Genomic DNA, 18,147 nt, shown 5'->3' with positions numbered 1-18,147 from the left:
CACAGGCACACTGTCACTTCCGCAGGCTGTTTGCCTCAAAGAGTGTTCACTTGAGGAATTTGCTGTGATTGGCAAGTCATAAGTTTGAACCCTGGCAAGTGGACTCACCCATCGGAAGGCTGGAAAATTGAGTATGGCAAGGCTCCCATAACTTTTCTGCTCACTGAAGAGGATGTGACTGCAAAACCAGACATATAGGCTTGGACTTCTGTGGCTATATGTAACAGGGCACTGGGGGAAGGTGGTAGCATCACAGTTGAGAGACAGTAAACATCTGAGTATAATTAACCTATGAAGGACCCTACTAACTAGGGTACCTTCTGCACATGTATCCAAACACTGTCTCATGCTCCTTGTACACTCAGAAGAAATTCAGACAGCATTATCTACACTTCAGTGCAGTTGTATAGTGGCCTATACCCCATAAATACAGTTTGGCTGCCACCAACAGTTAGGTATGTCATGGACTGGCCATGTGGACAGTAGTCATCCATGATAAAAGGATTGCAAATATGAGAAGGCCTGCACTGCCCAAAGAAATGTAGAGTCACAAACCAAAGCCATGTAGAGAGTGAAACTGCAATTATCTTTCTATGGAAAACATACAGAATTCATGTAAAATGTTGGTGTTTTAAGCATATCATGGGTGTGAAGTCCTCAGTGTGAAAACTGTATGCGAGCTATGCCCTCACTTACAGAGGTTGTCTGACATGCCAGCTCAATGCATTGCCCATACAGGCATTAAGATCACATCTTGAATATTGCTAATGCAGTACACGCGCATGCGCTACACACCCAGCTTTCAGACCCCTAAGCAAAAAGTATACCTGTTAGAAGAAGTAGAAATACACAAATGATGCAAACCCAATCAAAGAAGATTGAGATCCTGTCAACAGTTTCTTCAGGCCTACATGTGATGTGAGTCCCCTGCGTAAAAAAGACAAACTGGGATGACCAGAGTGATGACATGAGAAGCAGAATAGTTCCTGATGATTGAGGATATTCACCCCTGGAAGCAGTTTGCCTTCGGTCACATTAAGAAACAAGATCATTTTGCCCCTTATGTTGGCAGCCTCCACTGTCTCCCTGGTGAGAAGCGAACACATCCTCTCACCTCAGTGTTTATACTGGAGGACACCTGCGCCTGACCATTTGTTGAAGCGCATCGATCCAGGGCGGCCTGAGCTTCCTTCACCTTGCCTTTGGCTAACAGCCACCTCGCAGACTCTGGAAGCCACCTGTGTGGGAAGAGTGGAGACTGAGGCACAAGAATAAGTACATCTCTTCAGTTGCAGATCTGAGGGAACAGAAGATGAATGAAAGATCTGGAAAATGAGAAGTACAGTCATAGAGATGGGTTTTAAGAGAACATCATCTCACATAGAAAAGGGAATATGTTCATGATGAAGACATCACACAGCAAATGGTAAGAGAGCCAAACATCCTGAGGCAATCACAGGGGGCTTGAGGGATACGGAACAGCAGACACTTTGAACCAATTGTTAAATCGAAGGGGCCAATTTCCAACTGTGAGACAGTACTACATACCACACCAGGAGTACGCCCCTGAAGATGATGGGCAAGATGGTAGCACAGACTGTCCTAAGTGACATATTCAGAGCACGACAAAGATGCGTTAGCAGCGTCAGCTTGGGACCCCAATGGTAAAAGGTTACAGATAAGTGATAGCCGATGCAAACTTCAGATTAGTTGTACTCAAGGAGTTGTGCCTGGGACCTGTGTCTCACAAGAGCCTTGGCAGTGTTCACTCACCATATGCTGATAATGCCCAAAATATACGGCGATGTGACGGCAACAAGAAGCCAGCGCCAGTCCCGGATCAGGTACGCCACCAGTGACAAAATCATGTTACCAATGCTCCAGCACAGACTGACCAGGCACCCGACCAAAGTGCGGTGCTTCACGTCCACCCACTCGACAGCTGTAGGACAAAATACACTGCTCAGACATTGATTCTTAGAGGTCACTCTTTCAACATAAGAACTTGGAGCTGCATCAAAGGGCCATCCTCCTCCCAAGCTCTCACTCACTGTCAAAGGGCTTGAGTTTACCTGTGCAGGAGACTATTTGTTTATTCTTTGCTTCTCTTACGTCACAACCTACCAAACTATTGACTCCACCACAGCACACAATAGGATGCTAATTCCATGAAATGGGGAGTTTGTGCTCAAATTCTATATTGCAATTTCTAGAATTTAATATCTGGCATTTAAAGGAACGCAAGGATCAAAGAATGAATCTGTGGTGGTCTGTCTTTTAGGTCAAAGTGCTATATCCCTGCTGCATCTGCAGAAGAACCTAGGGGACAGGCTCCCCACTGTCTGCCTCTTCAGCCAGAGATACAGTCCTGCATGAATCTACCATGAGTAGATCAGGAAAGCTGGACCTGCCAAGACCACAGCCAGTCTCCTGTGACCTCCCGCACCTCATTTTTGTGATCAGCCACCCTTTTCCAGAGCTCTGGTTTTGTTCACACACCAGGACATTAAACTGCAGCCAGCGAGTGAAGCCTTAAACTGCTTCTGTGACCCAGCCCAATGTTCATGCTAACCCATCTCTCTTTTGTGCTGGGATGCTGCCCGTGCCCCTACCGGGATTCTGTTTTTGGTTAACGGGTAGGTGCCCTCCATAATTCTGCATCTCTCCACTGCATTGTTTTAATTTCCCAACCTGCTTCCAGTGTTTAACCCTGTGTGTAGTGCAGGTGAAGGAATACATGGAGGCAAGAAGTCGACAGACCAAAAGATGAAGACCTGAATGCTCCCTTGCATGTAGACCCTGAAGCCAGGAGGCTCCCTTCTTTTCCATGCCTCAGTGACAGCTGCCTGTGCCTGACCATTGCATCACTGGATCCCCTCTCTGCATCTGAGGCCCTTGAACCCTGGATTATCGCATCACTTCTCCAAGCAACTGACAACCATGCATGGTCCCAGTAACCCAAACTTTGTGACCCAAACTTTGTGAAAAGCATCGCAATGTCAAACGAATGACGACCATCCATTGTTTGTGTTTCAAAGTTGCTGCCATCAATTACATCACTAAAGTCTTTGGGATTGGGGAAAAATCAAACCATCATAAAAAGAGCAACTACAGCAAATGAGTCCCATCCATTCAGCAGGAGAGTGGTAAGGGTGTGGTATGCAGCCAGCGGTGTCTTGTTGAGCACACTGTACCAAATATATTACCCAAGCGTGGTGTGGAAGCACACTGTCACTTACAGACGGCACATTCTCATTTGAAATGGCCACAACATTCATGATGATGCCATCTAAATGATAAAACTAGTTAACACACAAACAATAATTTGTGGGAATCGTTTTTCAGCAAATATTTACTATTTGCACATCACCAAATAAAGTGTCTTTATTGTTTTTTTAAATGAATTTTTAGGTTTTCAATGTAAACAAGATTCACACTGACATGCAATTTGAATGTTAAAACTGCAGAGTGACCAAACAATAATTTGTGGAAATCGTTTTTCAGTAAACATTTACCATTTGCACATCACCAAAGTCATTTAAAAAAAAAAAAAAATCAATTTCTATTCAGGTATTCAACTTAAACAAGATTAACACAGACATGCCATTTTAATGGTAAAACTATATAATGCGCAAACAATATTATGCGGAAATCGTTTTTCAGTAAACACTTACCGTTTGCACGTCACCAAATAAGCTGGCTTTTTTAAAATACATTTTTATTAAGGTTTTCAACTTAAACAAGGTGCCAGGTCTCAACAATCAATATGTTTAGTATCTTTGCTCCGACCGAACTCGGTGCGAGAAAATAACCCGTACCCATCCAACTTGGGGGTATTTCGAATGGTCCAGTTGGTGGGTGAGCACCGCTGAAAAAGTACAACAGCAACTGGTGACATGTGCATGAAGTAGTTGAACTGTGGCTTTTTAGGTGGGGGGAGTGAGAGAGGGAATGGGGGGAAGCAATACCCGGGCAGGAAGGCCAGGAAGCCAGGTGTGAAGAAACTTAGGTGTGGGGGGTAAGGTGGCCCAAGAGGCACAAAAGCCAATGTGAGGGTCAATGGGGGAAGTAGACCGCTCGGGGAGAAACAAGGAAATGCTAAAATGTGGCTGTTGTGGGCGGCCCTGAGGTCCTCTAGGGAGGCAATAGTTGAGTCTCCCTGCCATATGGGCCAGACCAGAGGGCGCAGGGCATTGATCCAACATGGGACCGATCTTGACAGACAGGAGGGAAAACAAGCATTTGCAATGCAATAGGTCTCGCATTTGCAAGAGTTTAAGCTACTGGCATTGTAAATGACAATGCTTTTTAATTATCTGTTTTAAAAATTAACACATAAATAAAAGGCATTGTCATTTTAAATGCCAATAGCTCAAACTCTCGTTAATGCGAGACCGATTGCATTGCAAAGAAGCGGCCGCCATTGTCTCGGCTGCCTGGAAAGTTAAAACGTGTATGGTGCGCTGAATGTTGCAGGAAAGCAGTTGTGCATGAAGTAGGATAAACTTATAAAAGAAAATAGTGCTTACAAACTCAATAAAGCATCCCATGTAACAATCGAAGTAAAAGGGCTAGTCCACGTGGGAAGTCACAAGTGAAGACAAGGCTGTACTAAGGAGGGACTAACAAGCCTATTAACGAATCAGAATCCAGCATTTACAAAGAACAATGACACAAGTCAATGAAAAATATGGGCAGAGCTTCAAGTCCATACTCGAATACAGCATGCCTCGCAAAGCAGCTCATTGGCTACCCAGGCTCGACCTAAGAATACCGCCTTAAACCAACAGACGTCATTAGACACCAATAACCACATCATAATATGTTTTTAATTAGGGCCTTCTTTTATTTTTGGTCTTTTATACAGCGCATGTCATAGCCCAGAGAAGAAGCAGAGAGCATCTTGTATTGCACTTTTTAATACACACCAGCTGTTTAACGGGATTAAACTGTTTAAGTGTTTCCTTTGCAGACTAGTAGAGGTCAGAAACAACATCCACTGAATCCAATATAAATCATTAGTAACTGGCCTATTGGAAATTCGATCAAGGTGAAACCTTAAATCCATCAGTTTAATCAGAAGGGATACTGTGAAAGATTGTCTAAACCTATAATCCCCTGGCGCGTTTCAAATGTATATATGTGTACATGAGACTGGATAGTAAGTAAGCTATTGAACCCAGATCTCCTACCCAGCCTCACGCTGGCTCCTATTTCATAGGTCAGCTGACTAAGCTTTATTTATCAGCGAGACACCCCAGATACCAGCCTTCCTCTGCGCTAATTGGCAGCAGATTGTCACACCGAGACCTATATTTCTGTTTAAATTGTAAATAAATCTCAGACAAAGTTGCACAAACATAAATCGATCAGTCAAGAGAAAGCACCGCGCATCTGAGCTCTGCCACACAAAGATAAGGACGGTAAACAAAAGGCCGCCTGCCAATAGCTTTATCTTACGCACTTGGAAAACTGTATCTACCAACTGCGATGTTAATGGTTCCATTTGGGAGACGTTCAGTGTCTTTCGGGGCAGTTTTATTCGATGCGTCTTTACAGCGCGTGCTTTGCTAACTAGTCTTAGTGTTTTTTGCCAGATTTTATTAATACATGCGGAAACTAATCAATTGAGAGGGCAGGATGTTAACTAGACACAATCGCGCTTGAAAGTGGCCAGCTTAGCGGTTCCGATAGGCGAAGTTTTATATTCATCAGTGGCGTAGTTTAAAAAAAAAAGAGTTACGTAACGAGCTTTCTGGCACCAATATGGGACACTCGTTTTAAAGCATATTCTTCAGAGATTTTTTAATTAAAAATTGTGGCGGTCCAATAGGGTTTTCCAAAGCTGATTTGCTAGTGGGGAAAACGTGATGTACATTTACTCGGATTTATGGTGTTCTGAGTTCTTTCTTCCTGGAAGACCTGGAGGAGAATTGGATGAATGGCAGAAACGGCTCACTACCCAGACTGTTTGCTGCTTTTGTGAGTCTGAGATAGGCCAAACTCTGTTGTGCTCGGCTGGCTACCAGTCACAACACTATAAAACGAACTTTGACTTGTATTACATACCAACAAAATTGGTTGGTATTCGCTGCCCTCCTTGTCAAAGCCAAGGGGGCGGACTTGGACCATATGTTCAGTACATGCCCGTCTCTAGAAGTACTTTAGCATGAAATCACCAAATTGATGGAAAATATGCTAAAGCTTGATGTTACTTTGATCCCTCACCTGATGCCGCTAGGCATGTTGTCAATCAGGGCACCAGTCCTAAATAAGCGGCCATGCGGCCGCGAAAGTGATCGCGATCAAACATCAGAGCGGCCGTGTGGCCGTGAAAGTGAAAGTAATCACGGTAAACATCAAACCGGCGCGCGCGCCCGCGCACATGCACTGTAGGTCTAGGCTGGCCCGGTAGCACTTTTTGGAGCCCTCTCAAAAAGTCTCGCCAGACCAGCGCATGCGCTGGGTCAGGCGAGACCTAAAAAGGGGCAGGAGGGAGGCTTAGGGTGGGACTTCGAGAGAAGGAAGGGGACCCATCGGGAGGCGCAGACATCTTTTCCAGGAGCCTGTCCCATGCGGGGATATAAGGTGGCAGAGGAGACCTCTCACTTCTTCTCTACACACGGCTAAATCTTCGGCTTCCACCCACTGGACCAGGGCCCTCTGTCATTGCTCAGTGGGCAGATATGCAGGGTTATCCCATTGCGAGGTAATGATGCGTCTCAGTATGAGCAGGCCTAAGTTCAGTAATTAGGAGGTGGTTATACATTTTTTTAGAATGCCTATAAAGGCGCAAAACTCCCGCTTTCCAGGTGTCTGTACCAGTAACACCTGTGACAGCCAAGAGTCTCTGGGTCATCTCTGTCCAGTAAAGACTAAGCCGAGGGCATTCCCACCAAACATTTTAAATCTGCCCCTGAGGTACTGCAACGGGCACAGGTATCCTGGGCATCTGGGAAGATTCTGTGTATATTGGCAGGGAAGAGGTAGGACCCATGTAAAATAAAGAACCGGATAAGTTAAAGCGAGAATACCGGTAGACTTTCTGGCGGGTATACAAGGTATACGAGGGCTCTAGGGGGCATACGTGTCAAGCGATTTTGTATTCGCAAACGCTGGGTTTCGCAAGAAAACAGCATTTGCGAATACAAAATCGCAAAACGCGATGTATGAGCCATTTTCGCATCGCACAAATAAGAAATCGCTAATTTTGCGATTCCTTAAGTTTGCGTAAGCATTTAAGGAATCGCAAATTGCGATTCCTTAAATGCTATGTAACAAGCACCCAAGTTGTGCGATTTCTCCTTAAGAAATCGCAAATTACCACCAACCTCAAGGTGGTGGTATTTTGCGAATTCTTTCAAAAATGCACTTTTGGGCATTTTTCTAGGTGCCATGTGGCGCACATTCATGCCCTTATGCCATGTATGTGCGCCATATGCGCACACATGCTCATTTCAGGGGTGTATCAAGGTGTCATCATGACACCCTTGCACCTTTGAAATTATTCTGAATTTGTGATTAGCAAATTGCGAATCGCAATTTGAGAATGACTTCCCATTAATTCCTGGCCCATTGGAATGAATGGGAAGGCATTCCTTAATTGTGACTTCGCAATTTGCTAATCGCAATTAAGGAATATTAAGAATTCGCAAAATATGTGCGATTTTTTAAATACATCCCGTTTTGCAATTCTCAGATAGCGATTCTCAAAAAATCACTATTTGAGAATCGCAAATACGGTTTTTGATACATATGCCCCTAGATCACTTGTTGTTGTGGAAAACTCAACCTATCTATGTTTCCCATTTGCCCCGAAACCAAGTAAAGTATTTTGATTTGTTTTGATCCTATTAAGATCTTTGTTTCAATCACACTTTAGAAGAAAAAGGGTTTCATTTGTACTTTCCTAACTGCTGAGATATACTGAAATATTTGTACAGTTATTTTACAGCTATTTAAATGTTGCTGCGTGTTAGAAAAAACCCACAATGTACAGACTTTCCTTCCACACTCGCTATACCCCACAAAAATTGTCAGATAGTCCTTTTTACAAAGACCCCTAACTTTCTAGTCAGAGTAAGAAAAGTTATCACGAGTTTCCATGTTAAATGAGTAAGCAGCAGTTTTCAGAAGACATGGCCTGACACTTGGCCTCTGTATTAGGAAGCACAGCAAATGTTACAAGATATAAAAAAACTAAATGTAATGGGATCTTTATTGCTAATTCAGCTTCTGAACCCCAGAATTGTTCTTTGGGGGTACTGTACCACCCCACGCGCTCCTACTTCCAGTGCCTATGCTGTGTTTACCAACCTTCATACTAATCATGACTTAAGTCTCAGCTAGACAGTGCCTGTGCTGTCTCTTTGAGACATGTTGTATATACTTTGTGGGCTTCAGCCTCCCCCCCACCTAAAGGCTTCACATTTGCAGTCTCCATCGTTGCTCTCATATTCTTTCTCCCCATTTGTCCATGGCATGCATGCTTCATGCATCTTCCTTTGTTTAGCCCACCCCAAGAACATGGACCAAATACTACTATCCATCCTCTGCTCCTATTTTACTAACTGTTTTAGGAACTACTTTTTCCTATCTTTGTAAGCACTTCACACAAGCGCTCGTTTTTAAAGCCGCTTCAAGCTCGTTTCTGTAAACAAGCATGTCAATTTTGTTCTTATCTTGTAACATTTTCTGTGCATTCAAAGACTGAGATCGCATGTCTGACGCGGTTTTCCAAGGACGCCTTTTTACATTTCTTTCTCTGACTTTAAAGTGAGAGGAGGTTCTTTTTTAATGTTGCGCTGTTAGTCAATGTAATCACAATTTTTTTAAATACTTTTTTTACTTCATTCTCATTTATTTTTAATTTTATTCTTATCCTCACCACTGTCTAGCTCTCAAATACTTTTTATATCTACAGATATCCCGGTCACCTGATATCAAATTAGTTTGATTTCTTATGCTTCCCGAACTGACAACATCACCTCGGGTTCGTTACCACATATGCAAGTTCACCACACACCAAGATGGTGACCAAACCAAAACTCTAAGATATCTCTGGGCACTGCTAACAAAACTGTACAGGGACTAACGATCACTTCCCCTTTAAAGATGGCACTCAAACAGAACGCCATCCAAACATCAGATGCATCAGAATACCGGGATTCAACCCTTGACGGGTACGAGGGCATACCATGCCCATTTTCTATCAGCCAACATGGCCCCCAGTTTCCCCTTTGCAAGTAGTTTGTTCTAGCTTCCCTATTATTCGCAGCAACCTCAAAATTTTACTTTTCTTGTCAAATTACCGCTCACAGCGCTAGATGCATTGTGCTCGCCTAATTAGCCTGACTTAACTGCCCGATTCAGCCTGATGCCTCAATAATATACACTTCAATCAAAATACATAGTCAGGGCACAAAACCCACTCATAACGCTGGACTCACTATTAATACAAGGTTTTTTTGGAAAATAATAATAACACTTGTTCTGTTACTTTTCCCCCTACACCCGCATCCCCATCTCACATAAAAACAGCAATATAACGTAGCCTGTCTTGGCCACATCCTAGTAAATGACTATTAGCTATGCTGAACAGCAGATGTGCAACGAACAACATGGTTAAAAGACATTCACATTGACAAGGCCAATAGCTCGAGCAATGTCAAGACTATATGGGCTTTGCCAATGCTTGTTCAAGTTACTGACGGACATGCATGGTCTGTGTACCAAACCTTCATGCAATGCATCAGTTCCTAAAGTGACATTTGAGTGCTTTCCTGAAATAGCCACCCACCCCTTCCATATACAGATGCTAACTCCAATTCCAGACTTGTGTACTCACTCTGGCCACTGTCCTGCTGCATGACGTAGCCTCTCACCACCCACTGCACAAATATTTTGCAACTGTTCTCTGCCCCTCAGAACTTCAGCATTCTCTGCATCTGTATCAAACCCATCTCTCTAGATTCACCTGTCTCTCTGTATTTCACCTCATTTTGACCTCTCTCCTTCATCCTTTTCTCTCTGCTTTTCTCTATGCTGCTCTACTCTCTTTCCCTAGCTTGCTTTTCTGTACCTCTCCACAAAATCCTTAAGCTGTCACTGCTTTTCATAACAGAGGAACCCTATATCTTGTCTTCAGATTGTGACTGTGAGCACAGCAGAACTGGCATTCCCTTCCAAAGAAAGCTTTGAGCAGACGAGAATCCATGACTGTTACCAATGATACAGCCAAGTAGGGCCTGTGGCTCTGGGGGTTGTATCTTTCGTCAAGGGTGGAGGATCATACTTGTAGTGTGTGCTGGTCACCTCCTTTGAGCAGGTTAGAAGCCGTGACTATTACCAGTGATACAAGTAGGGTCTGTGGCTCTGGGGGTTGTGCCTCTCGTCGAAGGTGGAGGATCATACTTGTAGTGTATGCTGGTCACCTGCTTTGAGTTGGTGAGAAGCTGCGACTATTACCAGTGATACAAGTAGGGTCTGTGGCTCTGGGTGTTGTGTCTCTCATCGAAGGTGGAACATCATACTAGTAATATGTGCTGGTCACCTGCTCTGAGCAGGCGAGAAGCCGTGACTATTACCTGTGATACAAGTAGGGCCTGTGGCTCTGTTGTATCTTTTGTTGAAGAGGGTGCTTTAAGAAAGAAAGCTTCAATGACGGACTTATGGCTCTTCACCTCACGTCAATTTCAAGTGGAATAAGTCTTGTGCACTGATACCCCAGCACCAGCCCTGCGTGGCACCTCTGTGAGCCAGATCCTGAAAGGGGCAGCTACAAGTTGGGGTGCACCAGGCAATGAAGTCCAAGACACGTAAGTTGTATCAAACCCCTTTATTTCAATTTTAATTCTTTTCGTAGGTTAATAGCACAAACAGGTAAGCCAACGTGTTTTGTTACCACAAGGAGAACTTCATCAGGGCTTAATATTTCATACCTGTAGTGTATGCCGATCACCTGCTTTGAGCGGGCGAGAAGTTGTGGCTATTACCAGTTATACAAATAGGGTATGTGGAACTGTGGGCTGTATCTCTCGTTGAAGGTGGAGGTACATACTTGTAGTATATGATGGTCACCTGCTTTGAGCGGGCGAGAAGGTGTGACTATTACTAGTGATACAAGTAGGGTCTGTGGCTCTGGGGGTTGTAACTCTCGTCGAAGGTGGAGGTTCATACTTGTAGTGTATGCTTTAGGAATGAAAGCTTCAACGGCAGACTTATGGCTCTGCACCTCATGCCAGTTTTATCAGTGATAAGTCCTGTGCACTGATACCCCAGCACCAGCCGTTGCGTGGCGCCTCTGTGATTCAGATCCTGAAAGGGCCAGCTACAAGTGGGGGTGCACCAGGCAATGAAGTTCAAGACACTTAAGTTGTATCAAACCCCTTTATTTCAATTTTAATTCTTTCCGTTGGTTAATAGCACAAACAGGTAAGCCAACGTGTTTCGTTCCGACAAGGAGAACTTCATCAGGGCCTAATATTTCATACTTGTAGTGTATGCTGGTCACCTGCTTTGAGGGGCGAGAAGCTGTGGCTATTACCAGTTATCCAAATAGGGTCTGTGGAACTGTGGGCTGTATCTCTCGTTGAAGGTAGAGGTTCATACTCATAATATATGCTGATCACCTGCTTAGAGCGGGCAAGAAGCCGTAACTATTACCAGTGATACAAGTAGGGTGTGTAGCTCTGAGGTTTTTATCTCTCATCGAAGGCAGAGGTTCATACTTGTAATGATGGTCACCTGCTTAGAGCGGGGAGAAGCTGTGATTATTAGCAGTGATACAAGTAGGGTCTGTGGTTCTGGGGTTTGTATTTCTTGTTGAAGAGGGGGGTTCATACTTATAGTGTATGTTGGTCACCTGCTTTGAGCAGTCAAGAAACTGTGACTATTACCAGTGATACAAGTAGGGTCTGTGGCTCTAGGATTTGTATCCGTCATCGACGTTGGAGGTTCATACTTGGTGTGTATGCTGGTCACCTGCTTTGAGAGGGCGAGAATCTGTGGCTATTACCAGTGATACAAGTAGGGTCTGTGGTTTCAAGAGTTGTATCTCTCGTTGAAGGCGGGGATTCATACTTGTAGTGTGTGCTGGTCACTTGCTCTGAGCGGGCGAGAATCTGTGGCTATTACCAGTGATACAAGTAGGGTCTGTGGTTTCAAGAGTTGTATCTCTCGTTGAAGGCGGGGATTCATACTTGTAGTGTATGCTGGTCACCTGCTTTGAGAGGGCGAGAATCTGTGGCTATTACCAGTAATACAAGTAGGGTCTGTGGTTTCAAGAGTTGTATCTCTCGTTGAAGGCGGGGATTCATACTTGTAGTGTATGCTGGTCACCTGCTTTGAGAGGGCGAGAATCTGTGGCTATTACCAGTGATACAAGTAGGGTCTGTGGTTTCAAGAGTTGTATCTCTCGTTGAAGGCGGGGATTCATACTTGTAGTGTGTGCTGGTCACCTGCTTTGAGAGGGCGAGAATCTGTGGCTATTACCAGTGATACAAGTAGGGTCTGTGGTTTCAAGAGTTGTATCTCTCGTTGAAGGCGGGGATTCATACTTGTAGTGTATGCTGGTCACCTGCTTTGAGAGGGCGAGAATCTGTGGCTATTACCAGTGATACAAGTAGGGTCTGTGGTTTCAAGAGTTGTATCTCTCGTTGAAGGCGGGGATTCATACTTGTAGTGTATGCTGGTCACCTGCTTTGAGAGGGCGAGAATCTGTGGCTATTACCAGTGATACAAGTAGGGTCTGTGGTTTCAAGAGTTGTATCTCTCGTTGAAGGCGGGGATTCATACTTGTAGTGTGTGCTGGTCACTTGCTCTGAGCGGGCGAGAAGTCGTGACTATTACCAGTGATACAAGCAGCATCTGTGGCGCTGGGGTCTCTCGTTCAAGGTGGAAGTTAATACTCGTAGTATGTACTGGCCACTTACTTTGAGTGGGCGAGAAGCTGTGACTGCCAGAGATACAAGTAGGGTGTGTGACTCTGGGGGTTGTATCTTTCGTTGAAGGTGGAGGCTCATACTTGTAGTGTATGCTGGTCACCTGCTCTGAGCGGGCGAGAAGCCGTGACTACTTCCAGTGATGCAAGTAGGGTTCTCAAATGCCCCTTCTTGGTGGTGGAATCATTTACAACACAACAATTCACTCTGTAACATGTTAGTTTGAGTTAAAAGGTAGCCTGCATTACCTAAAAGGCACTCTACTCTAGACCTAAAACTATCTTGCTTGTCCGTCCCAGGCCAATGCCAAGTGCAACAATGTGCTTCTTGAAATCATTCCTTCAAGAAGATAAGGCCTTTTTTTCTGGCGGTGCCCTCGAGTTGGAGCTGAAATCTCCCAAATGTCTTGACAATCTCCTCCCATGAAAACTTCTACATTATGCCATAGCAGTGAAGATAAACGTTTAGAGCAATTATGCTAATTTGCCCACATTCACACATTTATCACTACCGTGCAAAGGTCAAATTTGTGTTTATTACCACCCTAGCTTAAAGTTCCTTTCGGGATCTCATGGGTTACTCCCTCACAGATTGGATTGCGTGTTACCGGTACTTTATATCTGGAATCAACTTTACTAGTAGACACCAGGCCTATTCAAATTGATTTCATCTTACTGCACTCATTTAAACCCTTGCAGAATGGTTTTGGTTAACTATCTTTTCTAAAAACGAACGGACATGAAAACCCCATGGCATAAGCCATAAACGCAAATACGCAGAATGTAATGTGCTATTTAATACCACTGTTAAAGGAACATTCAACAATGGTCAGAAATAGCTTAAAGCACTCTGCTCATACACTAAGGGCAATATTTATTATTTTTGCACGCAAATCAGGAAGCCACCTCGCTGCGCTGCGTGAAAGGGCAGGAATGCGCTGTATTTAACATTATGTGGTGCACAAGTTGTGGAAATATGGATTTTTATGATCAGTTATGTCCCCTATCTTGGACCCCGACGGTTTCATGTATAAATCACAAGTACATGTATGTTCCCTCCAGTTCCAGTTTTGAAGACGCAAACACATGTGCGTCCACCGTCAACATGTCCTCTTTCAGATCCGCCATGAATGGGCCGGATATTCTATTCCTAAGTATGAAAGGCCACCGGCTTTATATGGTTCATTTATCCCATTTTACAGTCCAGGCGAGTAGGCCCTGATTCTACCATTAAGCCTTTTCCTGCCTTCTGCCTCTGAAAGCTCCAGTCTGAGCTCGCATCTGTATCCATGAACTTTGTCCTACTCCCTGCGCGGCTAACGGTGCCTGACTCGACCTATCTGCCTGCCAAAAACTGTATTTCACCTTCAAGATTATCTGTTCTGCTCCGCTCCTCATCCAATGCATTCCTGTCTAGTAGTTTAAGTAAACATTCTTCCAGCTACCGAGCAAAGGGCCCGGCTTCTCTGTCTTTATGCAAGTAATTCATAGCCCTGTTACTATGGAAGATTTCTGCCCTCGCATCTAATGTAGACACTTAGACGCTTGTACACGCACTCACAGTCAGTATAGAATAGATTTTGTTCGAGAGACCTCTCTTTTTGGATAACACAGTTCTTTAAACATAGGATGTTAGATATGATTTGGGATTAGGTTGACATAACCCCAGACTTCTGTCTCCACATGTAGAGCTAAATGTCAAGTCCCTTTCACCCCCTAGTTGCACGTCAATCACACGTCATGCTGCTGCGCGCGCATCTCTGCCAAGTATTTCTGCTGACATTGCGAAATTCTTTCATGGAACCACCCATTTATGACATCATACCTAATGACGTTCTTTAGTTACGCCTAGTTACCCCATTTTAGTTACGCATGTATGTTTTTATCTCTGTCATCAACTGTTACGCCTCCTGCATCTGTTTTCACTATAATGCATCTTCTATAAATATGATTATCTGTCAATAAAGTATTGTCCTTCACTTCCTGAACCTTCGTGGTGATGGAATATGGAGTCCTCAATTCGAATTGATTTTGGAATAAAGCCCGTTCCGAACCTCTAATACCACGGATTCTGCCTCTTATTTTACTGAGCTATTATTATAGATTTTCCGCATCAAATTAAGTACCGGTAATTAAATTATTTACCACATATATGGCGCCCGAACAGGGACACTTTCTCATCTCACGCGCCGGAGGTGCGTTGCAGGCCCGGTCTCCTGCCACAGCTGGACGGACAACAACGCGTACCCACAGGATTTCCTGTATCTCCCTCCTGCCGAGCGGGGGTAACTGAGGCTGCGATCAACACCCAGACGAGGCGGTGAGAAGTGCGAAGTATCCCGACCAGAGCCTAGCTGAGAGAGCAAGATCCGAGGTATACAGAGGCCCACCAGTTCCGAAGTTCCGAAGTATCGAGTCGAGTCCAGTCCGGTCCGAGTCCAGTTCAGTTCAGTTCCGAGGCTTTCCGTTCCGAGCTACCCGGTGAGTACCATTGCCGGGGAGGCGTTCTGACGTGCACATAGGTTGTGCCGGTCAAGACGGGTTTGGGTACACAAATCCGGTCTGCACTGTTTCAGCAGTGTATCTGTACTGTTTAGCAGTATATCAAGTATGTCTAGTATATAATTCAGAATTACCTAGTTAGTGCCGAGTATTATGCTTAGTGACTAGTTCCCTAAATGGCCATCATTGTTGTTCATTAAATGTTAAATGTTAAAATGTTTTACATATGTTCTGCATATTGTGGTGTGAATGACTGTTCATTATTGTGTTTTGTTGTATTAAACGTGTTCAAAACTAGGTATCAGATCAGTTCTCAATATGCCGCTCTTTTCGAAATTAAGACAGATAAAAACTAGAAAAGGGGTACTCGAAGAAGCTGTTCCCATTCCTCCTAGGGACACTCCAGGGTACTTCATGTATCATAAACATGGCCTAGACGCCATATTATTTCTTGATTTATGGGTAGACTACACCAAGGAATTACCAGAAAGTCAGAGGTGGCCCGCAGCTGGAACCTGGGATGCAGATTGCATCATGAAAGTAGAGGAAGAATTATGGAAAAAGAAAGCTAGACAGTCACAGAAAGATGCCATTGAATTATGGCGTAAAGAATCATATAGACGTACAGAAAAAGCACTCAGACAGGAAGAGAAAAGTAAGGAGAATTCAAATAAAGTCCGAGAAAATCTATTAATTGAAGAAGGTACTCGAGTAAAATCAGAACAAGTAGACAGACAAAGAAATGCCCTTATGAATGGTATGTATCCTCTTCTGGCCGAAGGGTTACCTAAGGCTACTCCGGAGATACCAAAAGACTTGCCACCCCCATTGTTTCCGATAAAAGCACATCCCAAAGGGCATCCCAGAACCGCAGAAGATGTTTTCCTTTCTTCTTATTTAGACGACGCAGCTCCCGAGTATGCTAATACTGCGCCACATAGACCGCCTGCCGAGGGGGTTCAACGCCAAGACCCTCCGTCTGTACCTCCGCAACAACAAACTCCGACACAAGTTCCGGCAAGCACATCTGTTTCTACAGCTGTACCCACACCTATGGTTGCTATATCACGTTCAACGAATCCTTTCACGTCCAGCACCCCAGGCGGTGCTACAGGAGGTACAGCAAACATTTTTTCCACGCCACCCAGAGTAAATAAACTTTCCTTTCAAGAATTAGCCCACCAACGTACGCCCAAACTAGTAACTCCCGACATGCTTAAGGAACTTCTAATAGATTGTAGATATGACCCTGTGCCCGGCAAAGAGGACGAAATGCTGCTGGCATCATTACGTATCCGACGAGCTGCAATATATTTAGGGAGGCTACCAGGAATGACTACACATTTAGAAAACATATATCACTTTGTCCAGTCAGGACGAGATTCTGAAAGTATTAATAGAGCCATGGAGTACCAGAAAGTGGAAATACAGGGGGAACTGTTACGTTTCCTCATAAATTGTGTGATCAGAAATCAAGACCGACCAGGGGTAAATCCGGAAGAAATGCAAATTCTTACCACATGGAGTCGGAATATATCAGAGGGGAGACATGATAAACGATTAAGTATAGTAGCTATGTGCCGAAAGATCCGCAAATAAGTAGAACGAATACACGAAGAAAGATTAGCAGTAGACCAGCCTGAACAAACCGAAGAGGAGGAAGAATTAGAACTGCCCACAGGACAGTTAGAAACAATGGCCTATGTAGGTAGAGGAAGATCTTGCAATAATACTAGATGCTTTACTGATCCGATACGTCCGATACGTCCAGAAAATAGCAGAAATTTCCAAACCCCTATAATAAATATAAGGTCCCCCGAACATTCGTTCCAAGCCGCTGACAAATTACTCAGAGAACGAAGGGGTTATCATATACTCGATTCTATGGACGAACAAGAATTAGCCAGGTCAGCCGTTCACTGGGTTGATAGTCCCGGAAAATATAGTGATGATACACTAGCACATACGTTTTTGAACCTCACCCCAGATGAACAGCGTTTAGCTGGTATCTATATGATTCAACAACTCCTTATATTATATAAAAGCCAACACTCCGATCCTGGTCCCCTACCTGATATATTGACTGAATTACTCACGAATAAATGGAGAGGTTCAGGTACTGAGTTAATTAGAGAAATACTGGAATCCAGAAAGCAGTACATTCTTTTTGTATGCCCCGAACATGTCTCGCTGCCCATCAAGGAAAGAACGACGTATTACATGGATAGACAGAATCCCTTACGCGAAGTGCACCCGATAAAAGGTGATGACAATCAGTTTAAACGTGTGTTTGTATACACACCCATATCTAAAATAGAACTATTAGAAATGAAGAAAGTGGTACCCAGTCATGACAAAGACCCAGCGGGTTTCCACCGTGAAATTAAAGACATGTTGCTCATGGGAGAGTATACCTACCCCGACATTATGAAAATATTAAAGGTATTCACGAAAAACTCAAGGAAAAGGATTGGGAGGTGGGAGACCAGAAGATAGATTGGACAGCATTAGAAAACGAAGAAAAAGCTCGAGGTCCAGGTTCAGGGCTTGGGGACAAGACCAAAACACTACCAGGTTTACTAGTACAGGTACTGCCACGTTTATTAACTACGAAAAAGGAAGACTGGGGTGCAATCTCAGCCTGTAAACAAAAGCAAGATGAAGACACTAGTGATTTCTATGCCCGATTCGAAAAATGTTTTGGT

General features: G+C 44.0%; 1 protein-coding gene across 1 annotated transcript in view; it reads right to left on the bottom strand.

Annotated features, from left to right (window-relative positions):
• LOC146813711 (solute carrier family 22 member 7-like) overlaps window positions 1-18,147 on the bottom strand; it is a 238,364-nt gene that overhangs the window by 132,885 nt on the left and 87,332 nt on the right. The window contains exons 4-5 of the mRNA XM_085609490.1: window positions 1,774-1,942; window positions 1,115-1,238 (exon numbers count right to left, since the gene is read on the bottom strand). Coding sequence (XP_085465616.1) covers window positions 1,115-1,238; window positions 1,774-1,942 — 293 coding nt within the window. The remainder of the gene's footprint in view (window positions 1-1,114; window positions 1,239-1,773; window positions 1,943-18,147) is intronic.

Source organism: Triturus cristatus, chromosome 6 (assembly GCF_964204655.1).
Source record: "Triturus cristatus chromosome 6, aTriCri1.1, whole genome shotgun sequence".
Classification (NCBI taxonomy): domain Eukaryota; kingdom Metazoa; phylum Chordata; class Amphibia; order Caudata; family Salamandridae; genus Triturus; species Triturus cristatus.
Note: the sequence above shows the minus strand (reverse complement) of the source record. Positions and strands in the feature narration are given on the sequence as shown.